Below are 18,975 nucleotides of genomic sequence, written 5' to 3'. Positions count from 1 at the left end.
AAGCAGATCAAGACTAAAACTAAGAGGCTAAGACATTGGGCCGAAAAAAAAAATTTAGCCCACTTTCCCTCCACGTATGTGCCAAGTCAGATTAGTTGTCCACGTCATCATCATCTTCAACACTTGACTTGAGAGTTCAGAGCCGTAACAACACTGTGCTCTGAAACCTTATTTTCATCGGAAATCATCGGAGATTCTTCAAAATCATTTCGCCGATTGTTGGCGGTGGCGGGAAGAAAAAACACTTGGTGGAAGCTAAAGCAAAGTTACTGTTGGTAGATAAGTATCTGGTCGACATAGATGGAGATGGGTTAAGAGAAAACCCATACAAGATTGATATCTACCAACTTGACCAGAAGAACAAGACATGGGTGCCATTGGTGAACTTGGATGATGGTATCTTATTTCTGGCATCAAGTTTCAATTTCGCTGCTTCAACTCAATTATCTCTGAAAAGCACTTTTATTGGGGTCGTGTCAGGTACATCTTGGATGAAAAATTGGCGGTTTCTAATCTGGTTCAAGATGGTTTCTACAAGCAGTTTCCAGCATATTCTCCAGATTGGATCAACAATTGAAGACTTATGTATAGAATAGAATTATCAATTATGTCATGTGTGTATAGACTGACTATAGAATTATATAATTGTGTCAGTTGGCTTATCAAGTGTATATAGTTAGTTGGATTGGAATTTCTATGTACAAGACAAGACATTTGAAATAATACTTAATGAACTAGTGTTAAGTTATGAGAATTTTTGTTAAAATATCTCTGCATCTTTTCTTCTCTTTGTTCTTTCACCCATACCATACGATTTGTTTTGTTACATTATTATAATGTTTACTGTTTTCAAAGATGGTGGGCCTTTTCTGATGCAAAATTCGCCCAAATTAAAATACATCATCACCCTACCCTCACTTAGTATAAGTATATCATCTCCTACAACCCTAGCAGCGAATCGTCCTCAACACATCTCCTTTTGTGGGTAAAGCTTCATCGCCGTTCCTTCCATCGTATATTTTGTTACTGACTGCTTTAATTTCATGTCAATGAAGCACTTCTCAAATGCTGGAGTCCTGCTTTAATCATCGCATATCTTGATGATTGGTGAATCTTGACTTGATGGTTTGACTCCCTAACTTACATGACTACAGAAGTGCTGGATTGGTGAATCAGGAAAAAGTGCTGGATTTAATTAAATTCCGAGCTTGGAATTGGCTTAGATGCAAATCAAAAAGCTTTTTATATTCACTCTATGACCTGCATTAACGGGATTGCGAGCTAGCTGTGTTCTCGTTGTGGGAATTATGTGGCTGGGATTTTGTATGTTTAAGGAAGGATGCTTCTGATGCCTCAGGGTCACGTTTGTTAGCACATCAGTTGGTTTAATTTTTGGAGTTTTAGGACCCATTGTTATGCTTTTTGCTTGTATTAGTAGCTGGAATATCTCGAGGGGTAGTACTATTTTGTAGCACTTTGGCTAAGTTCTTTCTTACGGCTGTAATTCCTTTTCTCTTTTCTTCTTCTATTTGTTGTATATGGGTTATAGCACCCCTTGTGCTATCTTATATACATCTTCTTTTGGCGTTTCAAAAAAAAAAATAGCTCTCTTAGCAGAGTTTTGTTGCAAGAATAGATTTCGGCCTTGACTCATTAGATATCTGCACTGCCCCCATTTCCTTTTTCCAATCATTCTCTGTATATCTTCTTATTCGTATTTTATGCCTTATTGGCATTAGTCTATTGAAAGTTCGGCTTCTTATTTAGAAATTCATTATTGAGATATGAGAGGTTAGTAACTTGATAATCTGCATAAGGTTATTATTGAGAGGTAGGTGTGGAACTAACATTGAGTCTGGACTACAAAACATCTTATCAAAGGGAGCATATAAGCCATAATAATAAGTAGTAATTGGGAAATAGTAACAGGACTTGGATTTCAAACTGATACTATCTGGATCTGATATGCCAACTGAATATTTTCTTCAATAGATATTTCTCACAACTGGAACTTGATTGACTCCATGTTCCTTCATAATCATTTGGGCATAACAAAGTTTCATATCAGGAGTAGTTGTCCCTGTACACTACATTCCTCCATTTAAAAGATAATTCAGAAACTAAAAGCTCCTGGAAGAAGAGGAAGAATCAAATAGTCCTATTTGTAAATCCACAATAAAGTTGTTTAGTTCAGCATTTGTTTTACGTTTAGCAGTATCTAATTGATTTAGAAAAAGGCCTCATCATAGTCTACATAAGAACCTGTGACTGAATTGAGCTGTTCCAAACAATCATAAAGTGGTCGAGTTCCCACATACCATAAAGGTAGCCATTTCTATGCATGAAATTCATCAATACAAGGAAAAAAAAATACTACATATTATCTTCAAACAAATAGATCCACGAGGCATATTTCTAACTTGTGCATATCAGGTTATATTATAAATAAAGAAGGTATGATTGTTATTCGACATTTGTGGATTGGATGCTCAATGTTTGTATCAATGTTTCTTATAGAAAGTGTTCATAAGTGTTTCCTATAAAAATGACCAGAGCGAGTATCAATGTTTGGTTAAAACTGATTTTCAACTTTTGATGTAACTTACCTTATTGTATTTATACATGAGACAGTTATAAAGGCTTCTATTTAAGTTAAATCAAATGAATTTGATGACATGTGTTATGGCAGGTGAAAGAACTCATCAAATTGGAACTCTCAATAAAAGTACTGTGTAAAACTTTCTTGGAATTGATAGAAGAATCGCTCACTTACATACTTCTACTGTGAGGAGTGGACAGCCGAGGCTTTTCATTTGGAGCTAATTAAGTACCAAAATATAAAAGAATAAATGGTACAAAAGGAGAACGACATAGAAAAAGTAGTGAGAATGATATAAGAGTTTCCTCGATCAGAGAACCTGTTATATGAAGAGGATAAATCCAAAACACTTCTCTATTCGTTTATAAAAACAACTTTTTACTCATTTTTTAAATTCATCGCCCGTGCATCACATTAATATATGTGAGAAGGTTCTGAAAATGTAAAACGCGTACAATCTATATGAGGATTATGATCTATACCAATAGTCCACAACCAATGCATTCTCAAACAGTTTATGGTTACCAATGTGATTAATCTACATTTATGGTTAATAATGTGATTAATTTACATTTATATTGTGCTAAAAAATCAGCACAAGTATGATATGTGAATATTTTATTTAATAACCAAATGCTATCATGCGTCCCGGTGCTTTCTAAAAAAAAAAACTATCATGCGTCCCGGTAGTAAACTTAAATTTCATAATATAATTATAATGGTAGAAGCTAATGTTAACTTTGAATTATGCAATTTATGAGTTTAAATTTTAAATTATAAAACTATAACGGTAAAAGTCAAATGTTACTCGGTATTGTTTGACATATTAATTTTAAATTTTAAAAGGACCAGAGTTTAAATTTCACAACATAATTATAAGTTTTATTTTGAAACATTATATGTTTATAACAATGGAAGATACCTCCCCGGCGCACAAAAGATAAAGAAAACAGGAAAAACGATAAATACAGGTCCTTACAATCCTTAAAAATAGAACGCTTCTTTATTTTCTGGTGTTATATGGATAAAGGAAGTCCCGGATGGGGCACTCCCTCTTGTTGCTTCTGATGTATTGGCCCCTGGCCCTATCTAATCTTTAATATATTTGCATCTTTCAAAAAAAAAACAATGGAAGTTAATATTACTTTATATCATCCGACATATTAATTTAAACTTTAAATTTAAAAATTATAAAAGGATTTGTGCGATCATCCCATCTATTAAGTTTTAGTATCTAATTTCATCTCTTGCATATTTTAATATCATATGTGACATTATTCTTATTCTCTGTTATAACTCATAATTTTAGCTGTTCAACAACATATGTTTCCTTTTAAAAACAATGTATGTTTAGACAGTTGCTCATATAAAATTCAATGAGTTATAAAACGATGAAAAATTGAGTTATACATGTACACCAAAATTATGTTCTCTGGTCTACCTCCCAGAAACGCAAAGCAATCGAAAAATGCGCATAAAGTATGCAAAATCTCTCGACTATGCTTGGGGCGCTCTATCGTCCAAGGTCTATAAGATTACAAAAATGAAGCAGGTAACAACTCTGTTATGACGCCATTTTATTCTGGATTTGCCTATGAACATGGATAAGAAATTCTACATAGGAGAAGCCGCCTGCGCTCTTGTCTTCTACGATATATGAAAAGAACAACATTCCTGACAGATAGAAAGATAGGTTAAATTAATAATAAAAAATTACGAACAATTTACACCATAAAAACTGTCTCTAGAGTTCTTACTTCTATTTGAATAATTAAAAATTGTCTCTAGAGTTCTTTCTTCTATTTGAATAATTCCTATTCTAAACTAGTCTAGCATACCAAGTTACCATCCAAATGAGAACTAATCAAATAATGAAGTAATTGGTTCTGGATATGAGCCTATTTTGATAAATTTAGTAAACAATGCAGCACCTAGGCCAAGTTTGATTGTTATAGAACATAATTTCAACTAGGATACTAGAATTAATAGATTGAAAAGACCACTAGAAATAAGGAAGTTACTAATTAAAAGACAGAGTTGTAACATGAGGTGCCTATTTTTTAATAAAGAAATCTTACTTCTAATACTAACTTTCGTTGAGACAAAAAAAAAATAAATAAATAAATCAGATTTTTGGAGGCCTAAAGTAATTAGAATTTTTTTTTTGGCGGCATCACTTGCTTTAGGGTTGGGCTGGCCCTGAAGACTCGAAACAATCAACTTTTTCAAAAGATGGAGAATAAAATGAAAATTTGCCAACAGGATTGGGGAATGATGTCATGTGGTTTCATGTTCTAAATTAACTTTCATCTATTCATGCTAATGCTTAAAAATCCAGCGTGCATTAAGCAATTGGGTTTAAGCAATCATTCTAATGTACTGACCTGATGGATCTCCTTTCCTGCAGAGCTTTAACCTGCAATAACAGTTAAAATATTATCTTATTACACTTCATTTAAGTCACATGACATGTAAATTATTCAACAGTGTTTCAAATATGGATGATTATCAAAACAATAAGCTTACCGTAGGTAGGAACATCTTTGCCGGCGTATCTCATTTATCACTTCATTTAACTTCTTTGATAGTGGATTGTCATGTTGCTGCAATACAAACTGATAAAACATAACTGTTAACTTCGCATTGCTAGTTGTGAATAATATGGTACTAGAAATGGAAAAATGATCTTAAGTTACAGTTTGCAGCTCTCAAAAATAGAAATTCCATAGAAAATAACCACGGCTAGTAGTAAAGTTTGACAGATTATGTGATGATATTAGACATTGGCAACAGGAGAGAGAGAGAGATAGAAGATAACTTAGAAATTACCAGAGTAGGAATTTCTTCAACTGTAGCAACACCAAACAGTCTTCGTATAATATCTGGATTTACGGAGTCTCCAATATAGATCAAACAATCAAGGCCGTTCTCAAGAAGATATATTCCATCATCACTGATGTGTTCACTAGAAAGGGGAAGAAAGGAAGGAATAACAGATTCTTCATCCTCCTGAAACTTATAAAATTCTCAAGATGTAAATATAAGGTCAGGGTTAATATAATAGACACAGGTGCAGAACAGATGAAGACCATAAGAAAACCTACCATTTATCCTCTTCATCGCATAGCTTATTATGCTCACAAAATATCATATCAACTAAATAATATGTAAGGCACGCTCATGTTTTTTTTTTTTAAATCACCATTCTCAAAATACCAAACATCATCCAATTCTGAATAAGCACTACATACATTAAAATCATTCATAACTACATAAATATATAATATTATATATATATTTAACTCTATAATATTATATATATATATTTATTTAACGATTAATAAATATACCTTTGAGTCAAGATCATGGATAGCCACCATCCTAGGATACACGAGTGGTATTGCTAATGGAGCAGACAGAGAGGACACATAGTTTATCCAAAATGACCGTTCATCTATCTTTGCTTCAGTTCGCAACCCAGTACTCTTAGTTAATGCTGAAAAAGAAATGAAAAAAATGAAATTAGCACTACTTGAACAGGCTTTCTTAGAGAGGCCAGATAATAACATTTTGAATTTCAACAATCAAGATTGACCATCGACAAATCAAGCATATGAATATCAGCTTTTAAAGTCATCCCCAATTCACAGCTAAAACAAGACCTTACTTCAACATAGGGACAAGAATAAGGAAAATAATGCAAAGTCAATGAACATTATCACCAATAAAATTGCAGGAAAATTCTTCTAAAGGGTATATTTTAATTTAAGGATTTTGATGACATGTTACACAGATAAATTAACTATGACAATTAATACTTTTAGCTCCACAAATTTGTTTATTAGAAAACGTTTGCATAAAATGCATTAGAATTCACACATACCAAGTGTGTACAGGGGCAAAAGCTTAAGGGCCTCTGGAAGAATAAGTTGGCCAGATGAGGACACTGTAGCACAAAATTTACGATATGAAAATAGTGCATTGATGCAAAGATTCGTCACTTGTTCCCGAACAAGTGGGAGTGGCTTTGATGGAACCTCAGTAGCAGCTGCAGTAAAAAAAAAGTGTTAAAATTCATCAGTACATAATTAAGAGTTAAGACACTTGTTTAAAATAAGAACAGGAAGACCCCACCACAGAAACTGCTACAATATATACAGCTAACAGAAAGCTAAGCGAATTCAATATAGAGCTGTTAACAGTAAAATCCATAAATGGCAGCCACAAATGTCAAAAAACAGAATAATCAGAACAGCAATGTAACTGAGGGATAAATGAGATACCATGCTTCAAGAAACAGCAAAATTGAGTATCCAAGTCAGCTGCTCGAAACAGATTACTGAGCATACTCGTGACAGGCAGCGACAAAGTTATGACACGTATTCTTCTTTGGCCATGCACAGTTGTGTAAAGAAGAGCACACTGAATAAAAGAAAAAGAGTAAATATTTTAGAACAAAAAATGATGAAATGTTTTCAAGAGTAATATAAGCTGATCTGAAGATCTTGAACAACAGGAAAGTAGAGCGGTGAAATTCTCTAATACCTGAAAAGCACATTCTGATCCATCCTGCAACTTATCATCATGTTTCAAAGTTACCATGAAAGTTTTGTCACAATCGATCTGCAGATAAGAAAAACTCATGCTTAAGGTTGCATACAAGACATGCATATAGGCATATTTAACATCTAGAAACAATATACAGACCCCAGGTAGGTCAACATCTGTTGGGATGCGTTTACAGAAGTTGCCATAGTATTCCTGTACTTGGATGCCCTGAAAAAAAAATTCAAATAAACATTATAGAATCAACATGTTGAATGACAAGGTAGCAAAGAGAGTGAAACAAGCAGACTACCTGACTACATCTCAAACGCATTACAGCCTCGAAACCTTGTGGTCTAGTGATATTCCATCTAAGATCATTGTAAAGCTTTGCAGAATCAGAAAGAGCTGAGAATGGGTAATAGTAATAGACCTGGGAAAAAAGTGCGAAGTTCAGCATCTAAAAATTTAATGCAGGCAACATATATATTTATTTGTATAGCATATTTTACGTAAAATACTTTCTGTAAAAGAGTATAAATGTAACAAGTTTAAAAGAGTAAACAACAACCACATTATAAATTATTTAGTAAATATTTCCATTCTAAAAAAGATCATAAATATTTTGTTGTGGCATCAGCTATTGACTAGTGAAAAATTATAGAGGCCTTAGCAAATATGATATTGTTGCAAAATCCTTTACTATTACAGTCTATTAATGCTGCCTTTTCTTCAGATATACAAGAACTGCTAGCCAATTGAATTTATGATTTGTTATTCAACCACTTCCTCCTTTCCTCAATTGCCTTGCCATTCAAAATTTTCAGCATTGGTTGAATGCATCTCCATTATTTTCAGAAAGACAGGTTTTATAAGTAAAACAGACTAAAAAATAACATTTCTTCATCCTTACTACAAATATTTGACCAAGTATACAAAAAACTCAGATAAGATCTTCACCTCATTTATCATAAGATACTACTAAAGCTAATACTTCAATCATTTACTTAAATAATACATTCATGAATACCTGTCCACCAGTAGTTCGTGGGATGGCAGATATGGAAGCCATGTCTACATAAGTCTGAGTAGTCACAAATACATCAACACAAACCTGCAGCAATACAAAATAGTTATACTTAAATTCTCCATGTCAAGTTGACCATCAAACAAGCTCACAAGAAAAACCAACTAGTAACTTCAACGGGACCAAAAGTAAAGCCTGGATCCCAAGCAAAAGAACTAAGTTTGACCTGATACTCAGCAAATTCAACTGCCAGTTCCTTGAATGTTTTATCTGCGGGTTGAAGTAATTTCTGGGCTTCCTGAAATTCAACAGAGGAATTTCAATTGAAGAATATGCAAAAACTATATGCACAACAAATCAGTATCTGCACTACACTATTAGGAGGCAGAACAGATAAAGCAATGCAGAGTCAGATGAATCAGTAATCACAGATGATTTTATACAGTATGCAGATGAATTTTTACACTTTTTTGATATAAATCATGTCAAATATTACATCTATGGAATTTGGTCTCCTTTCCAATTCCACTACTAAATAAATGGGATTTGCAAATATAGAGAACTAATCCCACGGCACCATCTATCAAGCTCAAACTTATGACCAGGAAAGGCCATAACAGAATTTAAAAACATTTCCTACTATCAGATAGAAATTGAGATGAATCTACCTTTTCTCCAGCAGAAATGTTTGTTCTACCTTCAGCCTCACGTGCAGAAAGTGCACCAATGCCTATAGACGGCAAGACTGGAGAACAAAAAAACATGAGAATCACCAAATATAATATAAACCAAACAATAAAGCACAAATACAGTTGCAGAGAAAAGGAAAAAAATAACAAGGAAATGGAGTAAGATAAAACAAGGTGATGACCAGAAAATATCCAAAAAATTAGAAGAAAGACCCAACCAAACATAATAATGAAGATCAAACACCAAGTCCAAACAAATACTGTCCATGGAACACTAAATGTAATATTTATTGTTTCAGGACGTGGTAAAATTCCATTGCATGAATAAGACAACAAAAGCCTTTTGATTAAGTCAATGGTATTTACTAAGGACATCTTGTGCGGCAACAGTTTTCATTCATTTTTTATAATCAAATCCTGTTACTAAAACAGATAAATTGTTAAAAAATATTTCTTTATTTAATCTTAAATTGCAGTATTGCAAAATTTTGCATCTTACTGCATACCAGTAACTTTTATTATATTTAGATATTGACTTTTGCTAAAGTCATAAAACATGATAGAATTTGTCAAGTAACAAATGAGGCAGATGCGTGCATAACATAGTTTAGATGTTTCATCCACCATGGCCCACTAAGGATATATATAGCAACAATAATGTCATATAAATATCAATAAATTAGGAAATATACAAGCTAAGAAGCTCACCTGACTGGAAAACCAACAGCTTTCCTCCTGTGTCTTTCATTGCAAGGAAAGCCGCCTAAAAGGAGAAAACAAAAAGTATAAGCTTTAAGACATTTTTATATCCATATAATGATCTGTCTAGGATGAAGGAACATGTGCCAAACTGTAAATCCCAGTGAGAAGACAGTAAATGTGCACAAGAGCTTGTAAGGAATCTCTCAGGCTCAGCTACTGAAGTACATGTCAAGAGAATTAGAAAGGGTAGTAGGTAATAGAAAACCAAAGCAAAAATAGAGATTTGGGCTGTAAAAACCATTTAGCACCCGACCCTCAAATAGGTAAGTCAATAACAATAGAAATAAGGATGCGTCCAAGAAATCAAGTGGGACATCCCTTGTTAGTTAGGCCCGGTTAGTTGAGAGTAGCCCTTGTGAGTTGTTGGAGTAGTTAATTAATTAAGAAGTTATAAATAGAGGAAGAGTAGGTAGAGGGAGACAGTTAATGGGTTAATAATTTGTGGGAGGGGAAGAATCATTGTTTCTCTTCCAAACTTGGATTCTCCATGACCCAGGCCCAGGGACAGAAAATATCACATCAATCAAAGTCTACCATTCTTTGCCTATTTCTTTCACAACCTCTTATCCTGACCAATGACAATTGACAACTTTGCCAATGTATGAAAGGTGTGTAGGAACCAGGAAGCAAGGAGAAAATGATTGGGAAAAAGGTTAAAAGGGAGGGAAGGATTCTGGTGGGGGGCATCTAATCATTGAATGAGAATTTGGGGCCTTCAAACAAGGAGAATAGATATGCAAAAGGTAATGTTACAAAGAAGGGTATTTGCTTCGAAGAATGATAAGACAAAGAAGTAAACTTGGACAATGAGAACAGTTGGACAGTTAGAGGGAATTAGATCATAAATAACTAGGGGTAAATAAGGGTAGGGAAGTCAGTCAGGGCACTGTATTCAGAAAGAACCAAGCGAGTGCTCAGTTGTGAAGGGGCAAGCCTTTAATGAAGGGGGACATCCTTGGAGAAGATCTCTCTCCCTGTTTTGTTCATTTACAATCAAGCAATAAAATTATTCTTTATTTTTCTTGGTTTCTAACGCGGCTCCCTAGCAATGAGGCATCCCGTAAACCAATTTGAAAGGAAGATTGTTTTCTGATTGATAATTTGACTTATGTAATGTGGATTACACATGACTTAGAAGTCCAATATATAGACATGTGTTCAAGTCTATCTCAACAATAGGTTTTCTAGTCTATATCTACAAATTTAATCCTGTCTAGTACATGATAACATGATGATACGGATACCTACTATAACGGATCTTATCAAATTATATCTCCAATCTAATATTATCATATTATATTAAAACATATCTAATATCTCAACAGAAACCATACAAAAAACCTAGCCATGTAACTTTATAAACCCTTCAACTTCCACTAACACATACCATAAAAAGACACCCTATGAAACAACATTGTAGATACAAGGAACATTAGTTCGTTTTAGGAGGAAGAGGGACAAAACCTCATGCAGCAAGGAGGCTGAGATGAAGAAATCAAAGACTCTAGTTATGGCTACTGTTTTATTCTCTTTCCTTCTTTTTGAGATAAAATTTTGCCAATGAGCATTGGTATGGAGAAAGTAAAGACAATCCAAAAAGACAATAAAGTATATGAATTGGGGGGGGGGGGTGCCGACATCATCCATATAGCTATCTTGGCAAATAACATAAAGCATTGCAAATTAAGTCATGACTATAACTTGAAAACAAAATGCAATACCTTGATAGCAGCACCAAAGGCAGATTCAGAGGTTCTATTATTTTGGAACATGGTAGGAATGCTTTCCAAAAGCAATTCTAAGTGTTGACGGCACTAACCATGAAAGAAGCAAACCAGTTAATGAAAAACCACATGGCTAAACCAACAATAAGAGGAATAGAATAAAGTAAACACAGTGACCAAATATAGCTCAATTTATCCACTAAAACTCTGCAAGCAGAAAAGTATGTGAAACTAACCTCAGATAGTGGTACAATTACATCAGTTTGCAAAGGAGTATAAACATCTTGGACATCAGGAACAATGAGCATCAGTGGCTACAAAATTATAAATTCCAAAATCAGCCTGATACTCAACTACTTAATACTGGAAAGAAAACAAAGAGCTTAGAGCTAGGTATCTAAACTAGTTATTCAGAATTGTAAATAACTATATCTAGGATTGGCGAAGGAATATTTTTCATGTCCTTAAAATCATAATACAGTCACAAGTTAAAACATCAAGGCAAACGAATAATAATAGAAAACCAATGTTTCCACTTTCCAGTTCCACTACTCTGAGACAGAAAAACTGATACAAACAATGCCAATATGACTGCTCAGTTTCCAAGACATCAATTAAATGCAGCACAAAAATCCCATTGTCATTCACCCTATGAAAGCAGAAAATGTAAAACTAATGCTTCAAAAATCTAATTAATTTAAACTGAATGAAACCATGCACTTGCAACTAATTCTTCCAAAACAAGAAACAGTATATGTTTAGTAGTGGACTTATGTGATACCTGCTGTAATGCACGTTTCAAGTTGTAGAAATGAATTGTTGAATCAAATGTTGCAACTCCCACCCGTGTGCGAGGACCCTCCTGTAGCAATATGCCCAAAAATTTCAATTATATAGTGCATGTCAAAATAAAATGAGATATTTGCAAGAATATCTGGCCACAACACAATTAAAAAAATTCTTGGAAGCCTCTAAATAGAAATTCAGCCAAATAATTGACCATAAAGTCACAATCAGAACAGAGGGTTGCCAAAAGGAGTCAAAAAACATAAAGATCCCACACAATAAATAAGAAATACCACTATTATAATTAAGAGTACATACCATCATAGTGGGAAATTATTTTTTAAAATTACACCATTCATTTCAAACAATTTATGCAATTTTATATCTGTATTTCATTATTTGTTTCAGAGGCAGGTGGAGAGAGGAGGGAGGAATCTTAAAGGTTTAGTCTCTTGGTATCTAAGTACCAACATAAAATGGATCATAATGAAGCAATGAGTTTCAACTTTCAATCCAATCAAACAACAGAAAAATTTGGAAATTATTAAGCATGAAGCATCACACAGATTATCATATATAAATGGTTAATAAGTTGTCTACAGTTAGAACTCACAGGAAGGTCTGTAATGACTTGTTTTATGGCACTGCAAGCTGCAGCTGTTGCACCAGTTTGAACAGCATTCATTGATACATCAATGAGGAAGAAGTACACCGCCGGCATTGGCTCACGGACCTACGGAAAATAGTGAATTGCCAACCACTCGTCAAGTAAACTAATGATATTCTTGTAATGATGAACAATCAATGAAAGAAATACACTCAAAAGTCCAGCCTTGAATATTTTACAAATATCCTTACCATGAATTCTTTTGTAGCAACAAACTCAACTGTTCCTCTGCACAACTCAGGCCTTTCATCAGCATCTCTACGCCGACCATCTGGACCCAAATTGCAGTGGTAGTCCCGTGGAGTTTCATCACTAAATCCTGTAAAACAAATATACAGTAAACAATGGTTGGCAATGTCACAAAAAGAAAAATATTGAATAATCCCATCTCATCACAGAGAAGCAAAGATTTATGAAAAATTATGAGGACTTTTAAGGAGTAAAGTTAGAAGGGAGAGGAACTCAGATTTGTTAGTTTAGAAAAACAGAGCAGTGGCTCAGTTGTAAGAGGGCAACCCTTGGAGGAGAGATCTATCTGCTATTCTCAAACAAAAAAATTGTTCATTTATTTTCAAATTTCATTGTATCTATCAACATCTCATTTCTCTTCCATGGGCTCCTAATCAATTGGCCCGACCTGCCAAATCTATTGTTGGGCAAGAAATGAAGAATGTGATGGGGTTCTTGAAAAAGGTGACCACCAATCAAAGATTGCAGAATCATTCATTGGAGTCCAGCATTTCTGAGCTTAAGAATATGCTGCATTAGTTGATGCAGATTCAGGGGATTGTTCTTGAGGATGAAGAGGTAAATAAACAACCCTATGGGAAATAGGATACATCATGCGACCAAGCAGGTGGAGAACTCAAGAGGGAAGTGGTCTTGAGTGTGGCATTGACACACTGCAACTTTTGGAGCCAAAAAAATGAAAGTAATGATGAAGTTCCAATGATCAAATTGTGGTGGATTATAAGAAAACAACAATTATGAAGCAAAACCAGTGAGAGAAATATACATTGAACTCAATATTGTGGAGAAAGAAGCTAATTGACTAGTACAAATAATGCAACAAACAGATGAGAAAATTTGGGTTAAAGAGAACCATCTCCAGGGTGACAAAGGTACAGTTGAGGCAATAGCTATGGTTTGGGTTTAATGCAATTCGGTCAAGCAACCACCACCGGTGGAATCACCAAACTCAGATGGACGGGGGTCATTAATTATGAATAAGCACCGGATCTCTGCTGGATCTCACTTTTACCACCCAATCTTCCACCACAAGAACTGCCAAACATTCTTTGTACAACTGTTGACAGGGCGATTGCAGATGAGGTGAAAGCAGCAATAGTTGCTGCAACTAGATGGAGTGAGGATGAGACTAGAAGAGGAAAAAATTGGAATTACACCAAATGAATTCGATTTTTGACCTAATGAGCCATGTCAAGACCATCAAAGGAAATCACTGGGAATTTATAAAAGGAGGTTATCCTTTAGAATGTGATTATATATTCATGGTCCCAATTTCTCTTCTATCCATTGTAAGGGCAAGCAGTGTAACAAATCATCTACCCATTGGCACCTTCCATAGTATATACAAACAAACAACAGTATGATGAGTAAATTTTCAAGTACTAACCACACAAGTTGCAGATGAAACGTCTTCCCTGATCAATGAATTTCATAAAGGGATTTATGTAAGCCTTGCAACGCGAGCAACGGACAGGACCACTCTCCCCAAAATCAACAACCTATAACAACATCAGATATTAAGACAAAATAATTACCTAAAAAATATCACAGTAGTTATTGATGGAAGCCAGCATGTTAGAGATAGAACACAGTGAACTTTGAAAATTATAATATAGTTCATATCCACCACTACAGCTACACAAAATATGATTTGAACACAAATACACAATAGTTATGAGCTCGACAACAGTCACTGAAGAAACTTGAAACAACAGAAGTACTTTTTTTAACATTAGTTAGCAGGCCATCAAACACTAGACAAGAATAAGGTAATATCCTATATCTTCATTTACTTAGTTAACATAGTAATATCCTATAAAAAGCTCTTTTCCCTTTTTCCTATACAAAACTTTGAAAAGAGAAAACATGGTGAAAATGAGGTGGCCTTTTCATAGTAAAAAGTGAACACAAGAAAATGAAAACAGAAAACAAAATTAGAAACCAACGACCCTTAACTAACTCTAGCGCTTAAAAAAAATGCATGCAGAACTAGCACTTCAATAAAATAAAATAAAATAAAATAAAAGTAAGAGCAGAAGCAGAAACTTCAAAGGAGAAAAAATAATTGTTACTTGAATGGGCTCCTCAGATGGGTGAGGAAGGGTCAAAGGTTGGACTAACATAGCCAACTGCATTCCTGATGTTGTCAAAAGATCAGCAGTGAAAGGAATCTGTTCCATTCAATAAAAAGAACAAAGCAAATGAAACAAAATACCAATATGAAATGTCAGAAAGAATCTCAACATTATCAAAATTGAGTTAACAATCTCATAGAATTATTGTAGCACCAAAATTCACTTTGAATAAAAGAAATATTTTGGAAGAGAAGTCTAAAGAGCATACAAATAAGCATCTTCTTAAGCAAATCAAAAGGCAAAGCACAAAAAATACACCAATTGAATAAAGACTTTCAAGCCCTCTGCATATGAGACCATCAAACACACGAGAGTAATCTTAAGTGTAACTACAATATAGAAGCACAAATACAACTATGTACAAGCAAGTGATAGAGGCCACTCCAGTAATACTAGGGTTTCTCACGACTTTATTCAAAGTTAAAAATATATTGCAGATGTCACTTGACCTGATTGATTGTGCACCTCATGTAACGCGGACTGCAATTTCCGGTATCCCTTACAATGTAATCACTGGTAGCAGGCTGGACAAAAAAAACACAATGTAAGAACAAACAGTTGTGATGATTAATGCAATATATATGACTTTCCATAAAACATAAGACATGACATCAGCTATGAAACTCATTAAAAAAGTTTTTGAATAAGAAATAATGTAAAAGGAAAAAGATAATAATTGAGAAGAGGAAACTTATAATACCAAAGACCAAGAACATGAAAAGCATATTTAGCAAGCCTCAGTTGTAACATACTATTTCTCTTTCTCCACTTTATATCAAAGGAAAAAAAAACAATATTAAGAATTTTCAGAAGAATACCGGAGGAATGGTTGCCTGATTGCCTTGACGAGTTTCATGCAAGATCACCGAGGAACCTGGGGTGGGCCTTGGAATTTGATTGGGATCAATTTTGGATGGCCCAGCCATAGGGGCTCCAGTTTGACCAACCGCAGGTGAAATAGTAGTAGTCATTGATTGATTTGGCAATGGTGGTGGCATGCCAAACATCCGAGGAGGCTGTGGAGCACCAGGAACTGGAGGAGGTGGTGCTACCTACAGAATTGCAAATATTCAGAGTCGAGACTGATTTTCAAAAGATGAATAAATTCATATAGGACACAACACATTATAACAAAATTTAACTAGATGTGGAAACATATTAAAGAAAACTTTTGTACAAACTAACAACTGTACATATGAGATGTTTACTGTCACCAAGTGCCCATTTATCTGTCCAGTATCAATATGATGACTACGCGGTAATTCACAAACATAATAATTAGTCAGTTACATACTGAGTGTCTCGAAACCAACAATACAGAATTGACAGAGAACAAAGGAATTTTGAAAAAGTAGACCAGTGCTTAACCATAGTACAGGTTCGGGTTTATATTTTACAGGCACCATCATACCAAACCCTTGCCTGATGCATAAATTCAAGAGCAGCATCGCATAACAGAAGAGCAGGCTCCCATAAGCTTTAAACAGAGACAGCAGAAAATGGTATTAAACTAAGTGCTTACTTTTATGCATTCAAAAGCTCTGAACTTTCTGGAACTTCAAAAGTAAAAGAAAATGATTAGGAATGACAGGAACTTAAATTAATAGTTTGCTCTAACTGGATAAAGGCAAATGCAATAAGCACAACTTGTGTCACTGCAATTATTTACATGGGTCAGTTTTTTCCCCTGGAATCCTTAGGGTGATTGCTAGTAAGACTTTTATATGAGGATTATCCGTAATTTTCTGTAATAATAGAATATTCTGTCCTAAATTTTTTACTTTCTTCTTTAACTTTTAAAAAGAAGATAAATAGGAGCAGTGTCTCTCACTGATCCTAAAATTTGATCAATATGCTCACTATAACCTCAAAAGTTTTAAATGTTCACATAAAGTTTTGTAATTTTTTTGGGTGTGTCAGATATCAAGTAGCTGTTCTTAGCTACCTCATGCCAACTAAAAAATTTATGATAAAAAAAAAAGGCATCTTGTTCTCATAAAATCTCTCTTTTTTTAAAACCAACTAAAACATTCAGAACCACCACTGTTGACAAATGAACAAGAAAACCACATTCTGAAACTTTCATTCTGCGCAAAACATAAGACATTTCCTATCTCCTCTAAAGGCTCTTCCAACCAATTAACAAGCAACACCATTGCTATAGATCCGACAACTTTCTGAGTAATGCATACACATAAAACTCTTGTTTATAAGAGGCAAAATAAAATTCCAGGTTTATTCATCTAAAAAACTTACATATACTTGACCTAAGAGGCTAAGACCATGCAATCCAAAAAAGGCTTCAGCAGTTTTAAACAGGCAGAGTCTATTCCTCATAGTCAGAGGTACAAGAATGTGTTTAACTGTATAAACTCATTCAACAGAACGTTGAAGCTAAAATTTAGATAAAAAGACATTCAAAATTTCAACTACAGACATGGAGAAATGCTACCTGCTGGGATTGCATCTGCCAAGAAGGTGCTCCAAAAGGTGAACCTGGAGGTTGCACTGCTCCTTGAGGTGGCATAGGATATGGGGACTGAGGTTGAACAGCAGGTCCAGGAGGAGCTCTCATTGTTGGAGGTCCAACCGACTGTTGCGGTGCACTGCCAACCGGAGGAATTCGTTGGGGACCTGGCAAAGCTCCAGCAGAAAACACCGGAGGCCCGTTACTCATCAAGTTACCGGAACCACTCATAGAGGGTGCCCCCGGGGGAGCACTCATTTGTGGTGAAGCAAAAGGATTCGGACTGGGACGAGCACCACCACCAAGAGCTTGCGGAGGAGGACGGCTCGGTGGAGAACCGCCTTGTGGAGGAAACCCAGAAACCGGTGCAGCAGAACCACCACCCAACGATGGCGGAAAAGAATTAGGAGGCGGCCTTGACCCAAACGGCGGAGGGGGTTGACTACCAGGAGGTGGACCGGTAGGTCTTCCAGTAGCAACATTTGGGGGCAATGTAGATACCGGCGGCCCAGAAGGAGGTCCTGCAGGCCGCACCATTGCTCCGGGAGGTGGACCGGGCCGCGAAAACTGCGGCGAGGAACCAGGGAAGCCAGGTGAAGGTGCAGAAGAAGGAAAATTAGGTGGTTGGCTAAAAGGGGGAGGTCTAGAAAAAGGATTTGACACCATAGGAGGTCGATTAAGATTCAAATTCTGCAGATTATCAAGAACTCCTCCATCGGAATTAGCCCGAAAATTCGGCATGTAATTTGGTGGAGGTCCCTGTGGCTGATTATTGCCGCCGGGTCTAGGTGCCCCTGGAGGCACAGGAGCAGCCATTACTGAATCGAATCAAATCAAATCGTTCAACCAATTCCAAGTACACGATCCAAATCTACAAGAAACAACAACAGAGAATTGAAAATCATTGCAACATTCCAGAAAATTGAAAAAGAGGATCAATGAAAAGAACGAAATGATCATCATAGCTGTGAGAAATCAGAAATCGAATTGAGAATTGGCGAAACCTGAGATGAGATCGGTTGAATCTGAAGAATTGGGAGCAGGTTAGATCGGAGATTGAGATGAGGGGTTTTAGAGAGAGTGTGTACGGAAGAAGGAAGAGCTTGTTGTTATATTATTATCAGCGCTCGCTCTCGTTCTCGTTTGTTCGTAACTGGTTAAGGGCCGTTTGCTTCGGGTTTTTTTCCCGATTAAGATTAACTATTGCTGCCTGCACCCATTTTTATTTTTGTTATCAACATGTCCGGACCCAAAAAACTGATGTGGAAATTAGCTTTTGCTTTTTTTTTTTAATTAGACGCTATATTTTTGGTACACTTTATCCA

At 35.3% G+C, this 18,975-nt stretch overlaps 1 protein-coding gene across 2 annotated transcripts; it reads right to left on the bottom strand.

The window, feature by feature from the left end:
• Positions 1–3,961: 3,961 nt before the first annotated feature.
• Positions 3,962–18,820, bottom strand: LOC130716857 (protein transport protein SEC24 C-like). Of its 2 annotated transcripts, none has more exons than XM_057566875.1 (25): positions 18,655–18,820; positions 17,636–18,521; positions 16,002–16,235; positions 15,633–15,707; positions 15,121–15,219; positions 14,436–14,547; positions 12,991–13,118; positions 12,746–12,865; positions 12,128–12,208; positions 11,583–11,660; positions 11,344–11,436; positions 9,569–9,623; positions 8,840–8,916; positions 8,398–8,469; positions 8,175–8,258; positions 7,458–7,577; positions 7,307–7,375; positions 7,145–7,222; positions 6,883–7,021; positions 6,483–6,647; positions 5,950–6,095; positions 5,429–5,614; positions 5,126–5,214; positions 4,984–5,015; positions 3,962–4,273 (listed from the first exon to the last, which is right to left on the bottom strand). In XM_057566875.1, the coding sequence occupies exons 2-25, from the start codon at positions 18,464–18,466 to the stop codon at positions 4,164–4,166; spliced, it is 3,273 nt and encodes a 1,090-aa protein (XP_057422858.1). In that variant the 5' UTR covers positions 18,467–18,521; positions 18,655–18,820; the 3' UTR covers positions 3,962–4,163. The 2 variants fall into 2 exon arrangements, with proteins under 2 accessions (XP_057422858.1, XP_057422859.1); XM_057566876.1 differs by having other exon boundaries at positions 5,429–5,608; positions 18,655–18,819.
• Between the last annotated feature and the right edge of the window lie 155 nt (positions 18,821–18,975).

The sequence above is a fragment of the Lotus japonicus genome, chromosome 5 (genome assembly GCF_012489685.1).
Source record: "Lotus japonicus ecotype B-129 chromosome 5, LjGifu_v1.2".
Taxonomy (NCBI): domain Eukaryota; kingdom Viridiplantae; phylum Streptophyta; class Magnoliopsida; order Fabales; family Fabaceae; genus Lotus; species Lotus japonicus.
Note: the sequence above shows the minus strand (reverse complement) of the source record. Positions and strands in the feature narration are given on the sequence as shown.